Here is a 16711-nt window from a genome sequence, read left to right as displayed (position 1 = left end):
TGCCATTAATTTGGTACCCTCAAAAATTAATATTTCTGGCTACGCGAGTGGTGCTAATAGATCAAATATTACTAGCTTATATTCAACAACCTAAAATAAAGGTAACAGCTGCGTTGTGTCGAAAAAATGAATACATGAAAACTAAAACATTGATGAATATCTCACCTTCATTACTGTCCGCTTTGGTCACTATCATTGCTTTTGGATATTTTCGTTTAGGAGAGAACGGTTTCATTGGATTTGGGACGTTAGAGTTCGTCGGAATTCCATTCCATCAGCTCTCTTCAACTCGAATTGTGAATTCTCAATCGTAAACGTACACTAACGGGGAAAAATCGCAACAAAAACAAATAATTAACGTGGAGGAATGAAATTTCAGCAAGAAAGTTGTTTAGCTAACTTACTTGAGTGCTTAATATAGCAAGACCAGACGTTAATGTAAGCACTAGGTAAGCCACTGCAAATGTGAAATATTGGTACGTTAATAATCGGTGTGACCGCCAGAACGTCGAATGGATGCATGGAGACTTGCATTCGGTGTGTTGTCGAACAGGTGCTGGATGTCAGTTGTTAGACGGAGTTCGTGAGATAGCCACGAGAGTGCTCCTGCTGAAATACTCAAAATTGCACCACAAATCATAATTCCAGGTGTAAGTCAAGTGTGTCTATGCCACTGACAGGCTGGTTGCAGGCGTCCACTTGGCCTCCTCCTAACCAACACACGGCCATCACTGGCACCGCGGCAGAACCAGCTTCATCAGAAGAAACAACAGATCTTCACCCCGCCCTCCAATACGCTCTCTCTTGGCACCACTGAAACCGCAAATGGTGGTGTTTTGGGGCCAGTGGGACGCACGCTACAGGGCATCTAGCTCGGAGTTGTCCTTGAAGTGACCGACTTGTAACAGTTCGTTGTGTCAGTGTTGTGCCAACTGCTGCTCACATTGCTGCTGCAGGTAGAGTGCGATGCGTCAGAACAATACGCCGAACACGATGGTCTTTCCTCTTGGTAGTGCCACGTGGCCATCCGGGGCCGGGTCTTCTTGCAACTGTACATACCCGTGACCCGCGCTACCAGCATTCACGTACAGTGGCTACATCCCTGCCAAGGCTTTCAGCAATATCGCAGAAGGAACATACAACATCTCGTAGCCCTATTACACTGTCTCATTCAAATTTCGTGAGGTGTTGATAGTAGCGTGTTTGCTGTCTTAAAGGCATTCTTGACTAACATCAATTCATCACGTCCAATCTGAAAGATAACTAATGCTCACGACCATTACAGCGTTGTACCCTCTTTCAATAGACATCATCTTCCAGATGCACAAACGTGTCTGCCAACTTTCGTTTATGTCGCACAACTTCTTGATATTGCGATATATATATACACTCCTGGAAATGGAAAGAAGAACACATTGACACCGGTGTGTCAGACCCACCATACTTGCTCCGGACACTGCGAGAGGGCTGTACAAGCAATGATCACACGCACGGCACAGCGGACACACCAGGAACCGCGGTGTTGGCCGTCGAATGGCGCTAGCTGCACAGCATTTGTGCACCGCCGCCGTCAGTGTCAGCCAGTTTGCCGTGGCATACGGAGCTCCATCGCAGTCTTTAACACTGGTAGCATGCCGCGACAGCGTGGACGTGAACCGTATGTGCAGTTGACGGACTTTGAGCGAGGGCGTATAGTGGGCATGCGGGAGGCCGGGTGGACGTACCGCCGAATTGTTCAACACGTGGGGCGTGAGGTCTCCACAGCACATCGATGTTGTCGCCAGTGGTCGGCGAAAGGTGCACGTGCCCGTCGACCTGGGACCGGACCGCAGCGACTCACAGATGCACGCCAAGACCGTAGGATCCTACGCAGTGCCGTAGGGGACCGCACCGCCACTTCCCAGCAAATTAGGGACACTGTTGCTCCTGGGGTATCGGCGAGGACCATTCGCAACCGTCTCCATGAAGCTGGGCTACGGTCCCGCACACCGTTAGGCCGTCTTCCGCTCACGCCCCAACATCGTGCAGCCCGCCTCCAGTGGTGTCGCGACAGGCGTGAATGGAGGGACGAATGGAGACGTGTCGTCTTCAGCGATGAGAGTCGCTTCTGCCTTGGTGCCAATGATGGTCGTATGCGTGTTTGGCGCCGTGCAGGTGAGCGCCACAATCAGGACTGCATACGACCGAGGCACACAGGGCCAACACCCGGCATCATGGTGTGGGGAGCGATCTCCTACACTGGCCGTACACCACTGGTGATCGTCGAGGGGACACTGAATAGTGCACGGTACATCCAAACCGTCATCGAACCCATCGTTCTACCATTCCTAGACCGGCAAGGGAACTTGCTGTTCCAACAGGACAATGCACGTCCGCATGTATCCCGTGCCACCCAACGTGCTCTAGAAGGTGTAAGTCAACTACCCTGGCCAGCAAGATCTCCGGATCTGTCCCCCATTGAGCATGTTTGGGACTGGATGAAGCGTCGTCTCACGCGGTCTGCACGTCCAGCACGAACGCTGGTCCAACTGAGGCGCCAGGTGGAAATGGCATGGCAAGCCGTTCCACAGGACTACATCCAGCATCTCTACGATCGTCTCCATGGGAGAATAGCAGCCTGCATTGCTGCGAAAGGTGGATATACACTGTACTAGTGCCGACATTGTGCATGCTCTGTTGCCTGTGTCTATGTGCCTGTGGTTCTGTCAGTGTGATCATGTGATGTATCTGACCCCAGGAATGTGTCAATAAAGTTTCCCCTTCCTGGGACAATGAATTCACGGTGTTCTTATTTCAATTTCCAGGAGTGTATATATATATATATATACATATATATATACATATATATACATACATATATATATATATATATATATATATATATATATATATATATATATATATATATATATCGCAATATCAAGAAGTTATGCGACATATACTGTGTAGAAAACATGATATTTTAGCTGTAATTACTTTAACTAGTTAATTTAAGTACCTCACCTCACAAGTTTTGAAAGTGTAGTTGATTTCCATTTTACTCTCCGATATTTGTCTGTAGAAAAATCTGAATAGCCCAATTTCTCTACACGAATTGCTGCTACAATTAGGTGCAGCACAAGGCCAAAGTCCGAAATTTCTAATCACAGACACTTTCTGGCGATGAACACTACATGAGGACAGTCGGTTACATTCGCGTTAAAGACTCAATATGGCTGCCATCGCAATGGATCATGGTACCGAGACCAGACATGTCTTACATAAACCAAGTTTAGAGCTGCGGGAGGGTCTCGACAAAAATGACGCCGCACAGGTGTAAATGAATTGCGTCTGGTGAAATGGCAGATGCAAAACTCCTTTTGTTGTTGCGCTATCGCTAACTCGACGCACGTTGTAAACCGTTATATAAACAGTGAATCTTCAAGGGAAGTAGATTACAAGGGAGACACACAATGGCACCCGTATGAATCGGCAACTTGCAATTAGGACACACGTAAAGTTTTAACAGGCTACGTGCAACTACTTATTCGTGCAGAAGACTTAGTCTGATTAAAAAGAGTGAATCGTTCTGAAATATCCTTACGTCGAATGTGTTCTACGTGCGTAATGTTTCTGATGTATCATGTTTGTTTGATTTTGTTTTTCTTTGATTAGTTGGATCGATTGCATTTGGGACAACAATATCTACGTTTGATGGTGGCATTTCGGCCTACCGAATTTTATACGGAAAGTAAATATACTGAATCACTCTAGAGAATAGTAATTCAATAACTGCAGCCGACATTGGAAGTTATCGAAACCAAAGTGAAACAAAACGTTTTCCACCGCACATTCGTGGGAGACTGTTAAGAAAGCAGGCATCACGGAAACACTCACTTGAACTGATAAGGTCGCGTATATATAGGCGGGCATCCATCACGGATGACAAACGTTAAGATGCGCTCCTCGGGACTGAGTCTGCTGCTGTTGGCAGCACTGCTGGCTTCCGCGCTGGCAGCCGTCTCCTACCGGGGGTGAGTTAAAAATATCACGTTCTCATTGGTCCATTTAAAGGTAATCTCTCAACGGAGGTGCAACTGCTTTCTCAATTAGTTCAAATATTGAAAGAAAAATTTCTCTTCCTAGAGTAGAAGTGTTTATCTCAAAAACGTAGAAATCATTTCAATATCCAATACCATGCGTTGCGTGATGGCTTTCTGTCTTTCACATACATTATTCTTTGAGTTCTTCGTGACACCTCTGTTGTTTTTTAGCCCATAGCTTTAGCACTTCCACTATAACAGTCAACTCCTCAGTTTCATTTTTTTTATTTTTATTTTTTACTCGAGTGTCGTCCAGCGTCAAATTCTGCTCCAAGTGTAAGTAAGGAGCCACTGCAGTTTCCTTAGTCAATAAAATTTAAATCCTAATTTTGTTGCATCACTCTTGTAGACCCATAAGTATTATCCCTTTGTTACCTATCGCTTCTTGCTTTTCCTTTTTTGTATTCCTTTGTCTTAATTGCATTGGTAGGCATTTATGGGTGAGCACTGTCCTGTTCAAAAATGTCGCCACGATTCTGTCATATGAGACGTCACATATGAGGACGCAGGATGTTCGCTATTTACAGCTCCCTTAACTACTACTAGCCCTGACTCGAAGTCATGCTTTATTGCTTCCCATACCATGATGCCAAGAGTAACACTGGTGAATCTCTCCAAAATATTGGACGAATTGGATCTTTCCCAAGGTTGTCGTCATATTAGCCGACGATTGTTATCCGAAGTACTGCAGAACCGTGACTCATTGGTGGACACAATGCGGCGCCATTTTCAGCACTTCGTGATTCCCGATTATGGCACCACTCCAAACACAACTATTTGTGTTGTGGTGTTAACGGCACACTAGGCTGTTAGTCTCCGATCAATGAAGCGGTAGCACATAGAATGTTGGAGAGGGTCCATTACTTATTGTCAGATGCCTGGTGCAGATGTGAGACAGCTGCATTGTGCTTGTACACAGTACAGCGAATATCCCTTGTGATGATCATACATAATCGAGCGGAACCTTGAAGACAAGTATGCTTGCCTTCACAATCCCATATAGTCCATTTCCGGGCCACTGTCACATACAAATATCAAACAATTCTGGAAATTACATGACTCGATCAGTCTAAACCCACACTGAGGTCCCTTTGAAACTGTGCCAGATGCTGATAGAACTGTCTCAAACGAGTACGTAGCATCTCAGTGTTCCTCACAATGATCAATCGACGTCTGACGCCATTCACACAACATACGTACCCTACCTGGCCTGATAACAAAACTAAACACGAACAACTGTAATCAACGCTGTGGGCCATTCTACCTGTCACGCAGGTTTGTAGCTCTCATCTTTTGCGAGGGGCGTTCAAGTAATGCAACTCATTGTTCTCTCGGTCAATTTCGGTTGAAGAATTGCGGAATTTATTGTAGGACATTGTGAAATATTTATTTATTTATTTATTGTTCCGTGGGACCAAATTAAGGAGAAGTCTCCATGGTCATGGAACGAGTCAATACATGACATTATAACACGATAGTAGAAACAGATAAAATGAAATATAAGAAACATATTCAGGCGACAAGTCGTAAGTTTAAATAAAGAACATCAACAATGTAACACTGGAATTTGCTTAATTTTTCAGCTCTTCCAGGAGCTCCTCGACAGAATAGAAGAAGGGAGCCAGGAGGAAACTCTTCAGTTTAGACTTAAAAGTGTTTGGGCTACTGCTAAGATTTTTGAGTTCTTGTGGTAGCTTATTGAAAATGGATGCAGCAGAATACTGCACTCCTTTCTGCACAAGAGTCAAGGAAGTGCATTCCATATGCAGATTTGATTTCTGCCTAGTATTAACTGAGTCATAGCTGCTAACTCTTGGGAATAAGCTAATATTGCTAACAACAAATGACGTTAAAGAAAATATATACTGTGAGGGCAATGTCAGAATTCCCAGACTATTGAATAGGAGTCGACAAGAGGTTCTCGAACTTACACAGCCCGTTTTTGAGCCAAAAATACCCTTTTTGAATCAGAAGAATTACCCCAAAAAATAATACCATACGACATAAGCGTATGAAAATATGCGAAGTAGACTACTTTTCGTGTTGAACTGTCACTTATTTCAGATACTGTTCTAATGGTAGATAAAGCAGCATTTAGTTTCTGGACAAGATCCTGAACATGGGCTTTTCACAACAGCTTACTATCTATCCGAACGACTAGGAACTTGAACTGTTCCGTCTCGCTTATAATGTGCCCATTCTGTCTGATCAAAATATCGGTTCTTGTTGAATTGTGAGTTAGAAACTGTAAAATCTGAGTCTTACTGTGATTTAGCATCAAATTATTTTCCACAAGCCACGAACATATTTCATGAACTACATTATTTGATACTGTTTCAATATTACACACAAGATTCTTCGCTACTAAGCTGGTGTCATCAGCAAACAGCTTCAGTCCCAATTCTTTCATGAATTTCCGATAGGTTACAGCGCTATACGTTGCCTTCAAAATGACGCTTGTAACGGAGGTGCATTCCAAACAGACAGTTCTCATTAAGCTTTCTTTGGCGGAAAAGCAGAGCATCGCAGCTATTTATAGGAGCTTGCAGAATGTTTACAAAGTCCTGGCAGTGAATAAAAGCAAGGTGAGTCTTTGGGCGAAGCGTCTGTTTTCGAGGTCGCGCAAACCTGTCCGATCTCCTGCGTGCCGGCCGGCCACAGACAGCTGTGACACGTGCAATGTTGGAACGTGCTGACACTCTCATTCGAGATGATCGACGGATCACAGTCAAACACCTCGCTGCACAACTGGACGTCTCTGTTGACAGAGTTGACACACTTGTCCACCAATTGGGGTACTCAAGGGTGTGAGCTCGCTGTGTTCCTCGCCACGGAACAGAAGACAATAAAGAGCAACAAAGGACCATCTTGCGGAGTTGCTCGCGCGTTACGAAGCTGATCGTGGCAATTATTTGTCGAACATCGTCGCAGGAAATGAAACATGGGTTCGTCACTTCGAGCCGGAAACAAAACGGTCATAGATGGAATGGTGCCACACTACCTTTCCTTCGAAGAAAAAGTAAAAAGCCACACCCTAAGCTGTCAAAGTCGTGACTACGGTCTTTTGTGGTTCTGAGCGGGTTATTCTGTTTGTTGTCGTCCCTCATTTTGCAACGATCAGTATTAAAGTGTAGTGTGCTACCCTCAGGAAACTGAAGAAACGACTTCTACATCTACATCTACATATATACTTCGCAATCTACCATATGGTGCGTGGCGGAGGGTGCCTCGTACCACAACTAGCGTCTTCTTTCCCTGTTCCACTCCCAAACAGAACTAGGGAAAAATGACTGCCTATATGCCTCTGTACGAGCCCTAATCTCTCTTATCTTATCTTTGTGGTCTTTCAGCGAAATATAAGTTGGCGGCGAAAATTGTACTGCAGTCAGCCTCAAATGCTGGTTCTCTAAATTTCCTCAGTAGCCATTCACGAAAAGAACGCCTCCCTACCTCCAGAGACTCCCACCCGAGTTCCTGAAGCATTTCCGTAACACTCGCGTGATGATCAAGCCTACCAGTAACAAATCTAGCAGCTCGCCTCTGAATTGCTTCCACGTCCTCCCTCAGTCCGACCTGATAGGGATCCCAAACGCTCGAGCAGTACTCAAGAATAGGTCGTATTACTGTCTTATAAGCGGTCTACTTTACAGATCAACCACATCTTCCGAAAATTCTACCAATGAACCGAAGACGACTATCCGCCTTCCCCACAACTTCCATTACATGCTTGTCCCACTTCATATCGCTCTGCAATGTTACGCCCAAATATTTAATCGACGTGACTGTGTCAAGCGCTACACTACTAATGAAGTGTTCAAACATTACAGGATTCTTTTTCCTATTCATCTGCAATAATTTACATTTATCTATATTTAGAATTCGCTGCCATTCTTTACACCAATCACAAATCCTGTCCAAGTCATCTTGTATCCTCCTACAGCCACTCAACGACGACACCTTCCCGTACACCACAGTATCATCAGCAAACTGCCGCACATTGCTATCCACCCTATCCAAAAGATCATTTATGTAGATAGAAAACAACAGCGGACCTACCACACTTCCCTGGGGCACTCCAGATGATATCCTCACCTCCGATGAACACTCACCATCGAGGACAATGTACTGGGTTCTATTACTTAAGAAGTCTTCAAGCCACTCACATACTTGGGAACCAATCCCATATGCTCGTACCTTAGTTAGGAGTCTGCAGTGTGGCACCGGGTCACACGCTTTCCGGAAGTCGAGGAATATGGCATCCGTCTGATACCCTTCATCCGTGGTTCGCAAGATATCATGTGAAAAAATGGCGAGTTGCGTTTCGCAGGAGCGATGCTTTCTAAAGCCGTGCTGATGCATGGACAGCAACTTCTCTGTCTCAAGGAAATTCATTATATTCGAACTGAGAATATGTTCGAGAATCCTGCAACAAACCGATGTTAAGGATATTGGTCTGTAATTTTGAGGATCCGTCCTTCTACCCTTCTTATATACAGGCGTCACCTGCGCTTTTTTCCAGTCGCTCGGGACTTTACGTGGGGCAAGAGATTCGCGATAAATGCAAGCTAAGCTTCAGAGTGCCTGTCCTTCACCACAAAAATGCAAACAAACTTCTCAATCTCCATGACAAGGCAAGATTCCAAACAAGTCTGCGTATCAGAGAGGAGCTCGCAAACTTCGTTGGACCGTTCTTTCTCATCCACCCTGTAGCCCGAATCTCGCGCCTTCGTCTCCCATCTGTCTGGTCCAATGGAGGATGCACTCTGCGGGAAGCAGTACGTGGACGATTGTTTGGTTATCGATGCACCAAGCCGTTGGTCCGACGTCGACCAGTTGAGTACTGCCATGAGTAACGTGGCATAATGCCTTTGCAATTAACGGAGATTATGTTGAAAAATAGGGTTTTGCAGCCAAACGAGTGGATAATAATGTGGCGTACTGGAATCCCGAATAAAACCAACTTGCTTTCAGAAAAGAAATTTCTGTTTTATTAATCGAACACCCCCCGTACCTTCTACTGATGACAAGTACGCGTCCGACTTCTTTGTTGACAGCTGACTGGGTCTTCTGAATGCTTCACTATTTTTGTAGGGCAGTATGTATACACGAAAGTCTGGTACACTTATTTTTATTCTGGACCTGTTACGAGCTGCCCAGTGTTGCCTCGAGGAAGCAGAAACGGGGATGGTCTAATAGGTGGCGCGCTGTTGACAGGCACCAAGTTTACCGGCTGAAGCCCGCGGAGGAGCACCTGGCGGCGGTGGCGGCCCTGAGGGGCAGAAGGGGCCTCGACTTCTGGTCGCGGGCCCACCTCGCCGGCCACCCTGTGGACGTGAGTGTGCCGCCGCAGCTGCTCCACTCCTTCCGTCAACACCTCGACCGCCACAGTGTGCCTCACGAGCTGCTCATCGCCGATCTCGAAGAGTATGTATTCCAGCCTCTTATCAACGTACAATAAACGAATTTATTCCATAAAGCCTGCTGTTACCTTCCGGTCAATATGACCTGGAGAGGAGTTTGATTTTCCATGACGTCATTATACTGAAATACCAGCGATCGAAACTTAATGGCTTGGTTTCTTCTACACAGATTAAGACTAAAAATGAAAAGAAATGGGTTTCCTCCCCCTTGTTATAGCTTAATTTATTACTCTTGTGCCCTTGACCAGAGTGTTTAAAAATTCATACTATCTACATAAGTTAGCATTAAAACTTTGTCTTTATCTGCCTTTCTTGTAACGTGTGGCAACCACCTTCCGTTTAAGGGGAGTATGACGTCAAACGGGCCGACTTTGAGGAGGAGAGGCACCACAGACCATTTTAATTTCCACTGTCTATACTTTTACAAATAAATTCATAAAACTTTTTCAGCATCACCAGGAAGGATTCAGAATTCACACTCATAGCAGTGGAAGTTCAAAAACATAACGAAGTAATTTTTTTTTTACATGTAAAATTTCATCATTTTTTTCACTTACTGATGGCAGCATTTGTTCAAATGGTTCAAATGGCTCTGAGCACAATGTGACTTAACATCTATGGTCATCAGTCCCCTAGAACTTAGAACTACTTAAACCTAACTAACCTAAGGACATCACACAACACCCAGTCATCAGCAGCATTTGTTCCTATAGGTACACTTTTCTTCATAAGTAAGAGAGATGGTTCGATGAATTTTGCATACAAACCATACTCAAAGGTGTACGAAACTCTACAATTTTCCAAATCTATTAAAAACTGTGGTAAAAATTGAGGTAATTAACTACAACATTTGTGTTTTTTCTAAACATGAAGTTTAAAATACAACAGATCATAATTTTTTTCATAAATTAAATAAATTCATACACCTGTAAGTATGGTATGTATGCTGTGAAAAATTCATCGAAGAATCTCTGTAACTTATGAAGAAAAGTGTACCTATAGCAACAAATGCAGCCATTAGTAAGTGAAAAAATGATGAAATTTCACAAGTTAAAAAAAAATATTTTGTTATGTTTTCGAACTTCAACTGCTATGAGTGTTAATCCTGAATCCTTCCTGGTGATGCTGACAAAGTTTTATGAATTTATTTGTAAAAGTATAGACACTGGAAATTAAAATGTCCTGCGATGCCTCTACTGCTCCGAGTCGGCCCGTTTGACGTCCTACCCCCCTTAATGAACACTTATAATGCAGTGTCACAAGATGACAGATCACGACATTGGGGTATCTACGCCAAAGGTGCAGACAAATGTACAAAAACATACATCAATAAAAGTTTTGAATCGTGCCGTTATCTCGTGCGGATGTGTTGCTATTGTACCGATCGGAAGGCCACCCCTGAAGTTGTTTGTAAACGTACAAGCAGTTATTGTAAGCACTACCTATTGGGATCACGCCGCACTCGGACGGTTTTCAGCCTTTCACTTGAAAGTAAAGCACCATTAGGGTTGCATGAAAGATGTCTGTGGAACAGCACAGAGTGAATACAAAGACCCATTACCCGCTATCGCGTGTCTGCGTATTCACAGATGGTTCCATTGTATTAATGTGTGATTGTACCAGACGACCACTTTGAGGTAGTGTCACTATCCAGTATTATTTATTCCGAACTGTTGTGTGTACACTATATTTTTTATAACAGAGTATGATTGTCCTCTATGCGCAATGTGAAATTCTGAACATTGCTTGCCTGGAGGCAGGCAGTAAATACACTCCTGGAAATTGAAATAAGACCACCGTGAATTCATTGTCCCAGGAAGGGGAAACTTTATTGACACATTCCTGGGGTCAGATACATCACATGATCACACTGACAGAACCACAGCCACATAGACACAGGCAACAGAGCATGCACAATGTCGGCACTAGTACAGTGTATATCCACCTTTCGCAGCAATGCAGGCTGCTATTCTCCCATGGAGACGATCGTAGAGATGCTGGATGTAGTCCTGTGGAACGGCTTGCCATGCCATTTCCACCTGGCGCCTCAGTTGGACCAGCATTCGTGCTGGACGTGCAGACCGCGTGAGACGACGCTTCATCCAGTCTCAAACATGCTCAATGGGGGACAGATCCGGAGATCTTGCTGGCCAGGGTAGTTGACTTACACCTTCTAGAGCACGTTGGGTGGCACGGGATACATGCGGACGTGCATTGTCCTGTTGGAACAGCAAGTTCCCTTGCCGGTCTAGGAATGGTAGAACGATGGGTTCGATGACGGTTTGGATGTACTGTGCACTATTCAGTGTCCCCTCGACGATCACCAGTGGTGTACGGCCAGTGCAGGAGATCGCTCCCCACACCATGATGCCGGGTGTTGGCCCTGTGTGCCTCGGTCGTATGCAGTCCTGATTGTGGCGCTCACCTGCACGGCGCCAAACACGCATACGACCATCATTGGCACCAAGGCAGAAGCGACTCTCATCGCTGAAGATGACACGTCTCCATTCGTCCCTCCATTCACGCCTGTCGCGACACCACTGGAGGCGGGCTGCACGATGTTGGGGCGTGAGCGGAAGACGGCCTAATGGTGTGCGGGACCGTAACCCAGCTTCATGGAGACGGTTGCGAATGGTCCTCGCCGATACCCCAGGAGCAACAGTGTCCCTAATTTGCTGGGAAGTGGCGGTGCGGTCCCCTACGGCACTGCGTAGGATCCTACGGTCTTGGCGTGCATCCGTGCGTCGCTGCGGTCCGGTCCCAGGTCGACGGGCACGTGCACCTTCCGCCGACCACTGGCGACAACATCGATGTACTGTGGAGACCTCACGCCCCACGTGTTGAGCAATTCGGCGGTACGTCCACCCGGCCTCCCGCATGCCCACTATACGCCCTCGCTCAAAGTCCGTCAACTGCACATACGGTTCACGTCCACGCTGTCGCGGCATGCTACCAGTGTTAAAGACTGCGATGGAGCTCCGTATGCCACGGCAAACTGGCTGACACTGACGGCGGCGGTGCACAAATGCTGCGCAGCTAGCGCCATTCGACGGCCAACACCGCGGTTCCTGGTGTGTCCGCTGTGCCGTGCGTGTGATCATTGCTTGTACAGCCCTCTCGCAGTGTCCGGAGCAAGTATGGTGGGTCTGACACACCGGTGTCAATGTGTTCTTTTTTCCATTTCCAGGAGTGTACATGTCGAGCAGCATTCTTAAGTTCTTCAACTATCTCGTAACGTTTGACAACAATCTTTTGTATGAACCCCGATAATGCATAGTCGCAAGATGTAAGCTCAGAACAAACATCGTGCTAGCCACTCCAAACGTTCACGAAAGTGGACAGAAGTATGTCAGATCCACTTATCAGGAAATATCTCCTTGAGATATGGACTGGTGCTCGAACCTACTGGAACCATATACGAGCGAGCAACCCCCGATTCTGCAGATGTGGTTCAAACAAATCACGTAACGTAGACGAAAGGCTGAGTTCAGGTCCTTCATAAAAATGTGGGCCTTCTTAACTCTAGAAATAAATGTTTCTTGCCTTTTTACTAAGATATATTACACACTCGTCCGAGAAAAACAGTTTCCCCCACGTAGGAAGAGTTGTAAAGATGTCGAGCATTTGCCTACAAGCCTGATGATGTTTTTGCATGATATTATCACTCATTTCGTTTCCAAACGGACGTTTGAACGCCTTTAACTTCAAATAATACTTCATTACGTGTGTTTGCAATGTCGAGTATGGAACTCACAGTTGCCGGCTCGAGTGGCCTTGCGGTTCTAGGCGCTACAGTCTGGAGCCGAGCGGCCGCTACGTTCGCAGGTTCGAATCCTGCCTCGGGCATGGATGTGTGCGATGTCCTTAGGTTAGTTAGGTTTAATTAGTTCTAAGTTCTAGGCGACTGATGACCTCAGAAGTTACGTCGCATAGTGCTCAGAGCCATTTGAACCATTTTGAACCACAAATTTCTCTTCTCTCCAATTTTATTCAATACCTCCTCATTAGTTATGTGATCTACCCATCTAATCTTCAGCATTCTTCTGTAACACTACACTTCGAAAGCTTCTATTCTCTTCTTGTCTAAACTGTTTATCGTCCATGTTTCACTTCCATACATGGCTACACTCCATACAAATACTTTCAGAAACGACTTAAATCTATACTCGATGTTAACAAATTTCTCTTCTTCAGAAATGCTTTCCTTGCCATTGCCAGTCTTCATTCTATATCCTCTCTACTTCGACCATCATCAGTTATTTTGCTCCCCAAATAGCAATATTCATTTACTACTTTAAGCGTCCTATTTCCTAATCTAATTCAGCAATTCATTATCATCTCTGTAGCACTCTGTGCAGTGAACGTCCATTACGTGACGAAGGACAATCGCGACCAACGAATGGGTCTGCATAATGTTCGCGCAGAAGGTTGATCAATCGGGGAAGTAGCTCAGCGTGTGCACAGGAGTCAAGGTGATATTGTGTGGTCATGGAATCGGTTCCAAGTGACGGGCAGCGTTGAGGACTTACACCACGCAGGCTGTCCACGTTCGACAGGTGTACAGGATGATCGTTGTATAAGACTTTTGACTCAAACAAGCATGGACTTAGTGCTCTAGAACCGAATTGGGCGTTCGAGAGGCTGAAGGATGTACAGAATTACCATGGCGAGCGCCATGTCGTATACCACAACACCATGGACTTCGTTACAAGTGGCCAACAACTTAAACAGAATGGACACCGCACGACTGGCGTCAGGTGCTGTTTATGGATGGCACTCGGGTCTGTTTGCATTCTATAATCGCAGACAACGTGTGTGGATACAGCAGGTATTACTGAGCACCTCCAACACTGTCTCCCACAGGAGCAACAAGGTGGTGGCGGAGTGATATTCTTGGCTGGTTCTACATATAGCCAACGTACACCCTTCATGGTTGTTGAGAGCAATCCCACTGCTCTACGTACACGGAAGACATTCTACAATAAATAATGGGTCTGTATCGCCAACATTTTAGTGACATTTTTATCTTGATGGATAGTACACTATGTGATGAAAAGTATCCGGACAGCCTCAGAAAAATACGTGTTTCATATTTGCTGCATTGTGCTGCTACCTACTGCCAGGTACTCCATATCAGAGACCTCAATAGTCATTAGACATCGTGAGAGCAGAATGGGTCGCTCAGCGGAACTCCGGGCTTCGAACGTGGTCAGGTGATTGGATGTCGCTTGCGTCATTCGTCTGTACCTGTTGATAGTGCACGGCCTGTGCCGGAGTGGTTACACGACAATAACATCCCTATAATCGACTGGCCTGCACAGAGTCCTGAATTGAATCCTATAGATCACCTTTAGGATGTTTTGGAAAGCCGACTTCGTGCCAGGTCTCACCGACATACATCGATACCTCTCCTCAGTGCAGCACTCCGTGAAGAATGGGCTGCCATTCCCCAAGAAACCCTCCAGCACCTGATTGAACGTATGCTTGCGAGAATGGAAGCTGTCATCAAGGCCAAGGGTGGGCCAACACCATATTGAACTGCAGCATTATCGATGGAGGGTGCCATGAACTTGCATGTTATTTTCATCCAGGTGTCCGGATACTTTTGATCACATAATGCACCTCGCATGATCATCGTGCTTTCTTCGTGAATACGTTCTTTCAGCATGGTAGGATCACCATAATCTGCCTTTCTCCCGGACATAAACCCAATCGAACATGTGTGGGATCGATAAACACGAGCTAGTTTTTGACGTTTGAAACGACCACGTTTTCTGTGCGACTTATGCAGAATCGACTATGAAGAGTGGAACAATTTGATCTCATCGATGGTATGCCACGGCGGAGTGAAGCCTGCACCCTGATGTTGCTCAGAAGTGTTGCGAAAAAAGACAAATAATGGGAAACAGGCGATTTTGTCGTTACACAAATGTTTTTCTGATTTGGTGAGCTGGACATATTTCAGACGAATGTATACGCATGTTTCAAAACCAGTAAATTCCGTGCCGATATTATTACTTATATTTTTAAATAAAGGGGTGATACAAAACTTTCGTTGATGTCTGTAGTGGCTTTTTGTCTTGTTTTCTTTTAATGAAGGTCTTTGCTTGCTTATTGTTGTGATGTATAAAGTTACACATAAATGCAGGTCGTTCATTAGATTCAAATTATTAAAGCATTATAGCTAACAGTAATGTTTCATCAATCGTTTGGTGCGGCTGTCGTGAAGAAACGATTCTTTCTGATGAGCTGTTAGAAGCATTAATAAATGCACCTAACAGTAAGGTGAACATTTCTGAACAAGGAAATCGTAAGATCGACAACTGAATTTATCCTACATCTAAATCAGAAGTCACTTCAGGTATGGACAGTTCACACGGAAACTGCAAGTGGTACGAGTTCTTAATTCAAAAGACAAAAGTAGCAGGTAGAACTGACAATCTTTTCTACAAACCGGAAGGACTTTCAGTGGAAACTTTGTAAAACTTACTCCCGATCCAATAAGATATGCTATCTCCTGATAAAATTACATAAAATCGTCGTTTCAATCTCTTGCGAACAAAAATATTCACAGTTTATGGTGTAAGTGACTAATGAGCGTCAAGAAGTTTGTGATGATAGAAGGGAACAATAAGACAAAATCACACTTGAAGCTTAAATGTTTGTTATTTTTGGCTGGTGTGTGTAAGGCGTACGGTGAATCAACAAAGACTGTGGGATCCAGAAATAGTTAGAGCCATTTTTCCTGCCGTAATGTAACAGAAACGATTCTGTTGTATTTCACGTGTGTTAACGTTTCGATGACAAGTCTTATCGGAGAACAGGAAGAGAAGTTAGTACCTATAAGAGTTCTGTTGAAAAAGTGGGTGGAAGTATTTCCGAAACTGTATAATCCTGGTACAAATGTAACCTTTTATTATCAAATAAAACCAAAATTTAAAATTATAATAATGTTTGACAGTTTATGAGTATTATAGCCTAAAATACGAATCAGGCTAAAAAAAGAAGAAAAGTTATAAATGTTCTACATGTAGCCATGATTACAAATTAATTCGCGATGTGATTCTAAAATGACTCTTTCCACATCTTTACAATTTATCGTGCAAATGATTCGCGGAACATGAAACCAATTAACTAACTATGACCTAAACGAGCATGTATGCATAGCCTTTTAAGGAGAGGAGAAGGGTTAATACTGGTTAAGATGTC

At 44.7% G+C, this 16711-nt stretch overlaps 1 protein-coding gene across 1 annotated transcript in view; it reads left to right on the top strand.

Annotated features, from left to right (window-relative positions):
- The first annotated feature begins 3932 nt into the window (after nucleotides 1-3932).
- The window catches only part of LOC124613000 (carboxypeptidase B-like), a 71709-nt gene continuing 58930 nt past the window's right edge, over nucleotides 3933-16711 (top strand). The window contains exons 1-2 of the mRNA XM_047141552.1: nucleotides 3933-4013; nucleotides 9297-9506. Of these exons, the coding sequence (XP_046997508.1) occupies nucleotides 3937-4013; nucleotides 9297-9506 (287 nt within the window). The 5' untranslated portion in view covers nucleotides 3933-3936. The remainder of the gene's footprint in view (nucleotides 4014-9296; nucleotides 9507-16711) is intronic.

This window comes from Schistocerca americana, chromosome 4 (assembly GCF_021461395.2).
Source record: "Schistocerca americana isolate TAMUIC-IGC-003095 chromosome 4, iqSchAmer2.1, whole genome shotgun sequence".
NCBI classification, from domain to species: domain Eukaryota; kingdom Metazoa; phylum Arthropoda; class Insecta; order Orthoptera; family Acrididae; genus Schistocerca; species Schistocerca americana.
This window is presented reverse-complemented; position numbering and strand designations above follow the sequence as displayed.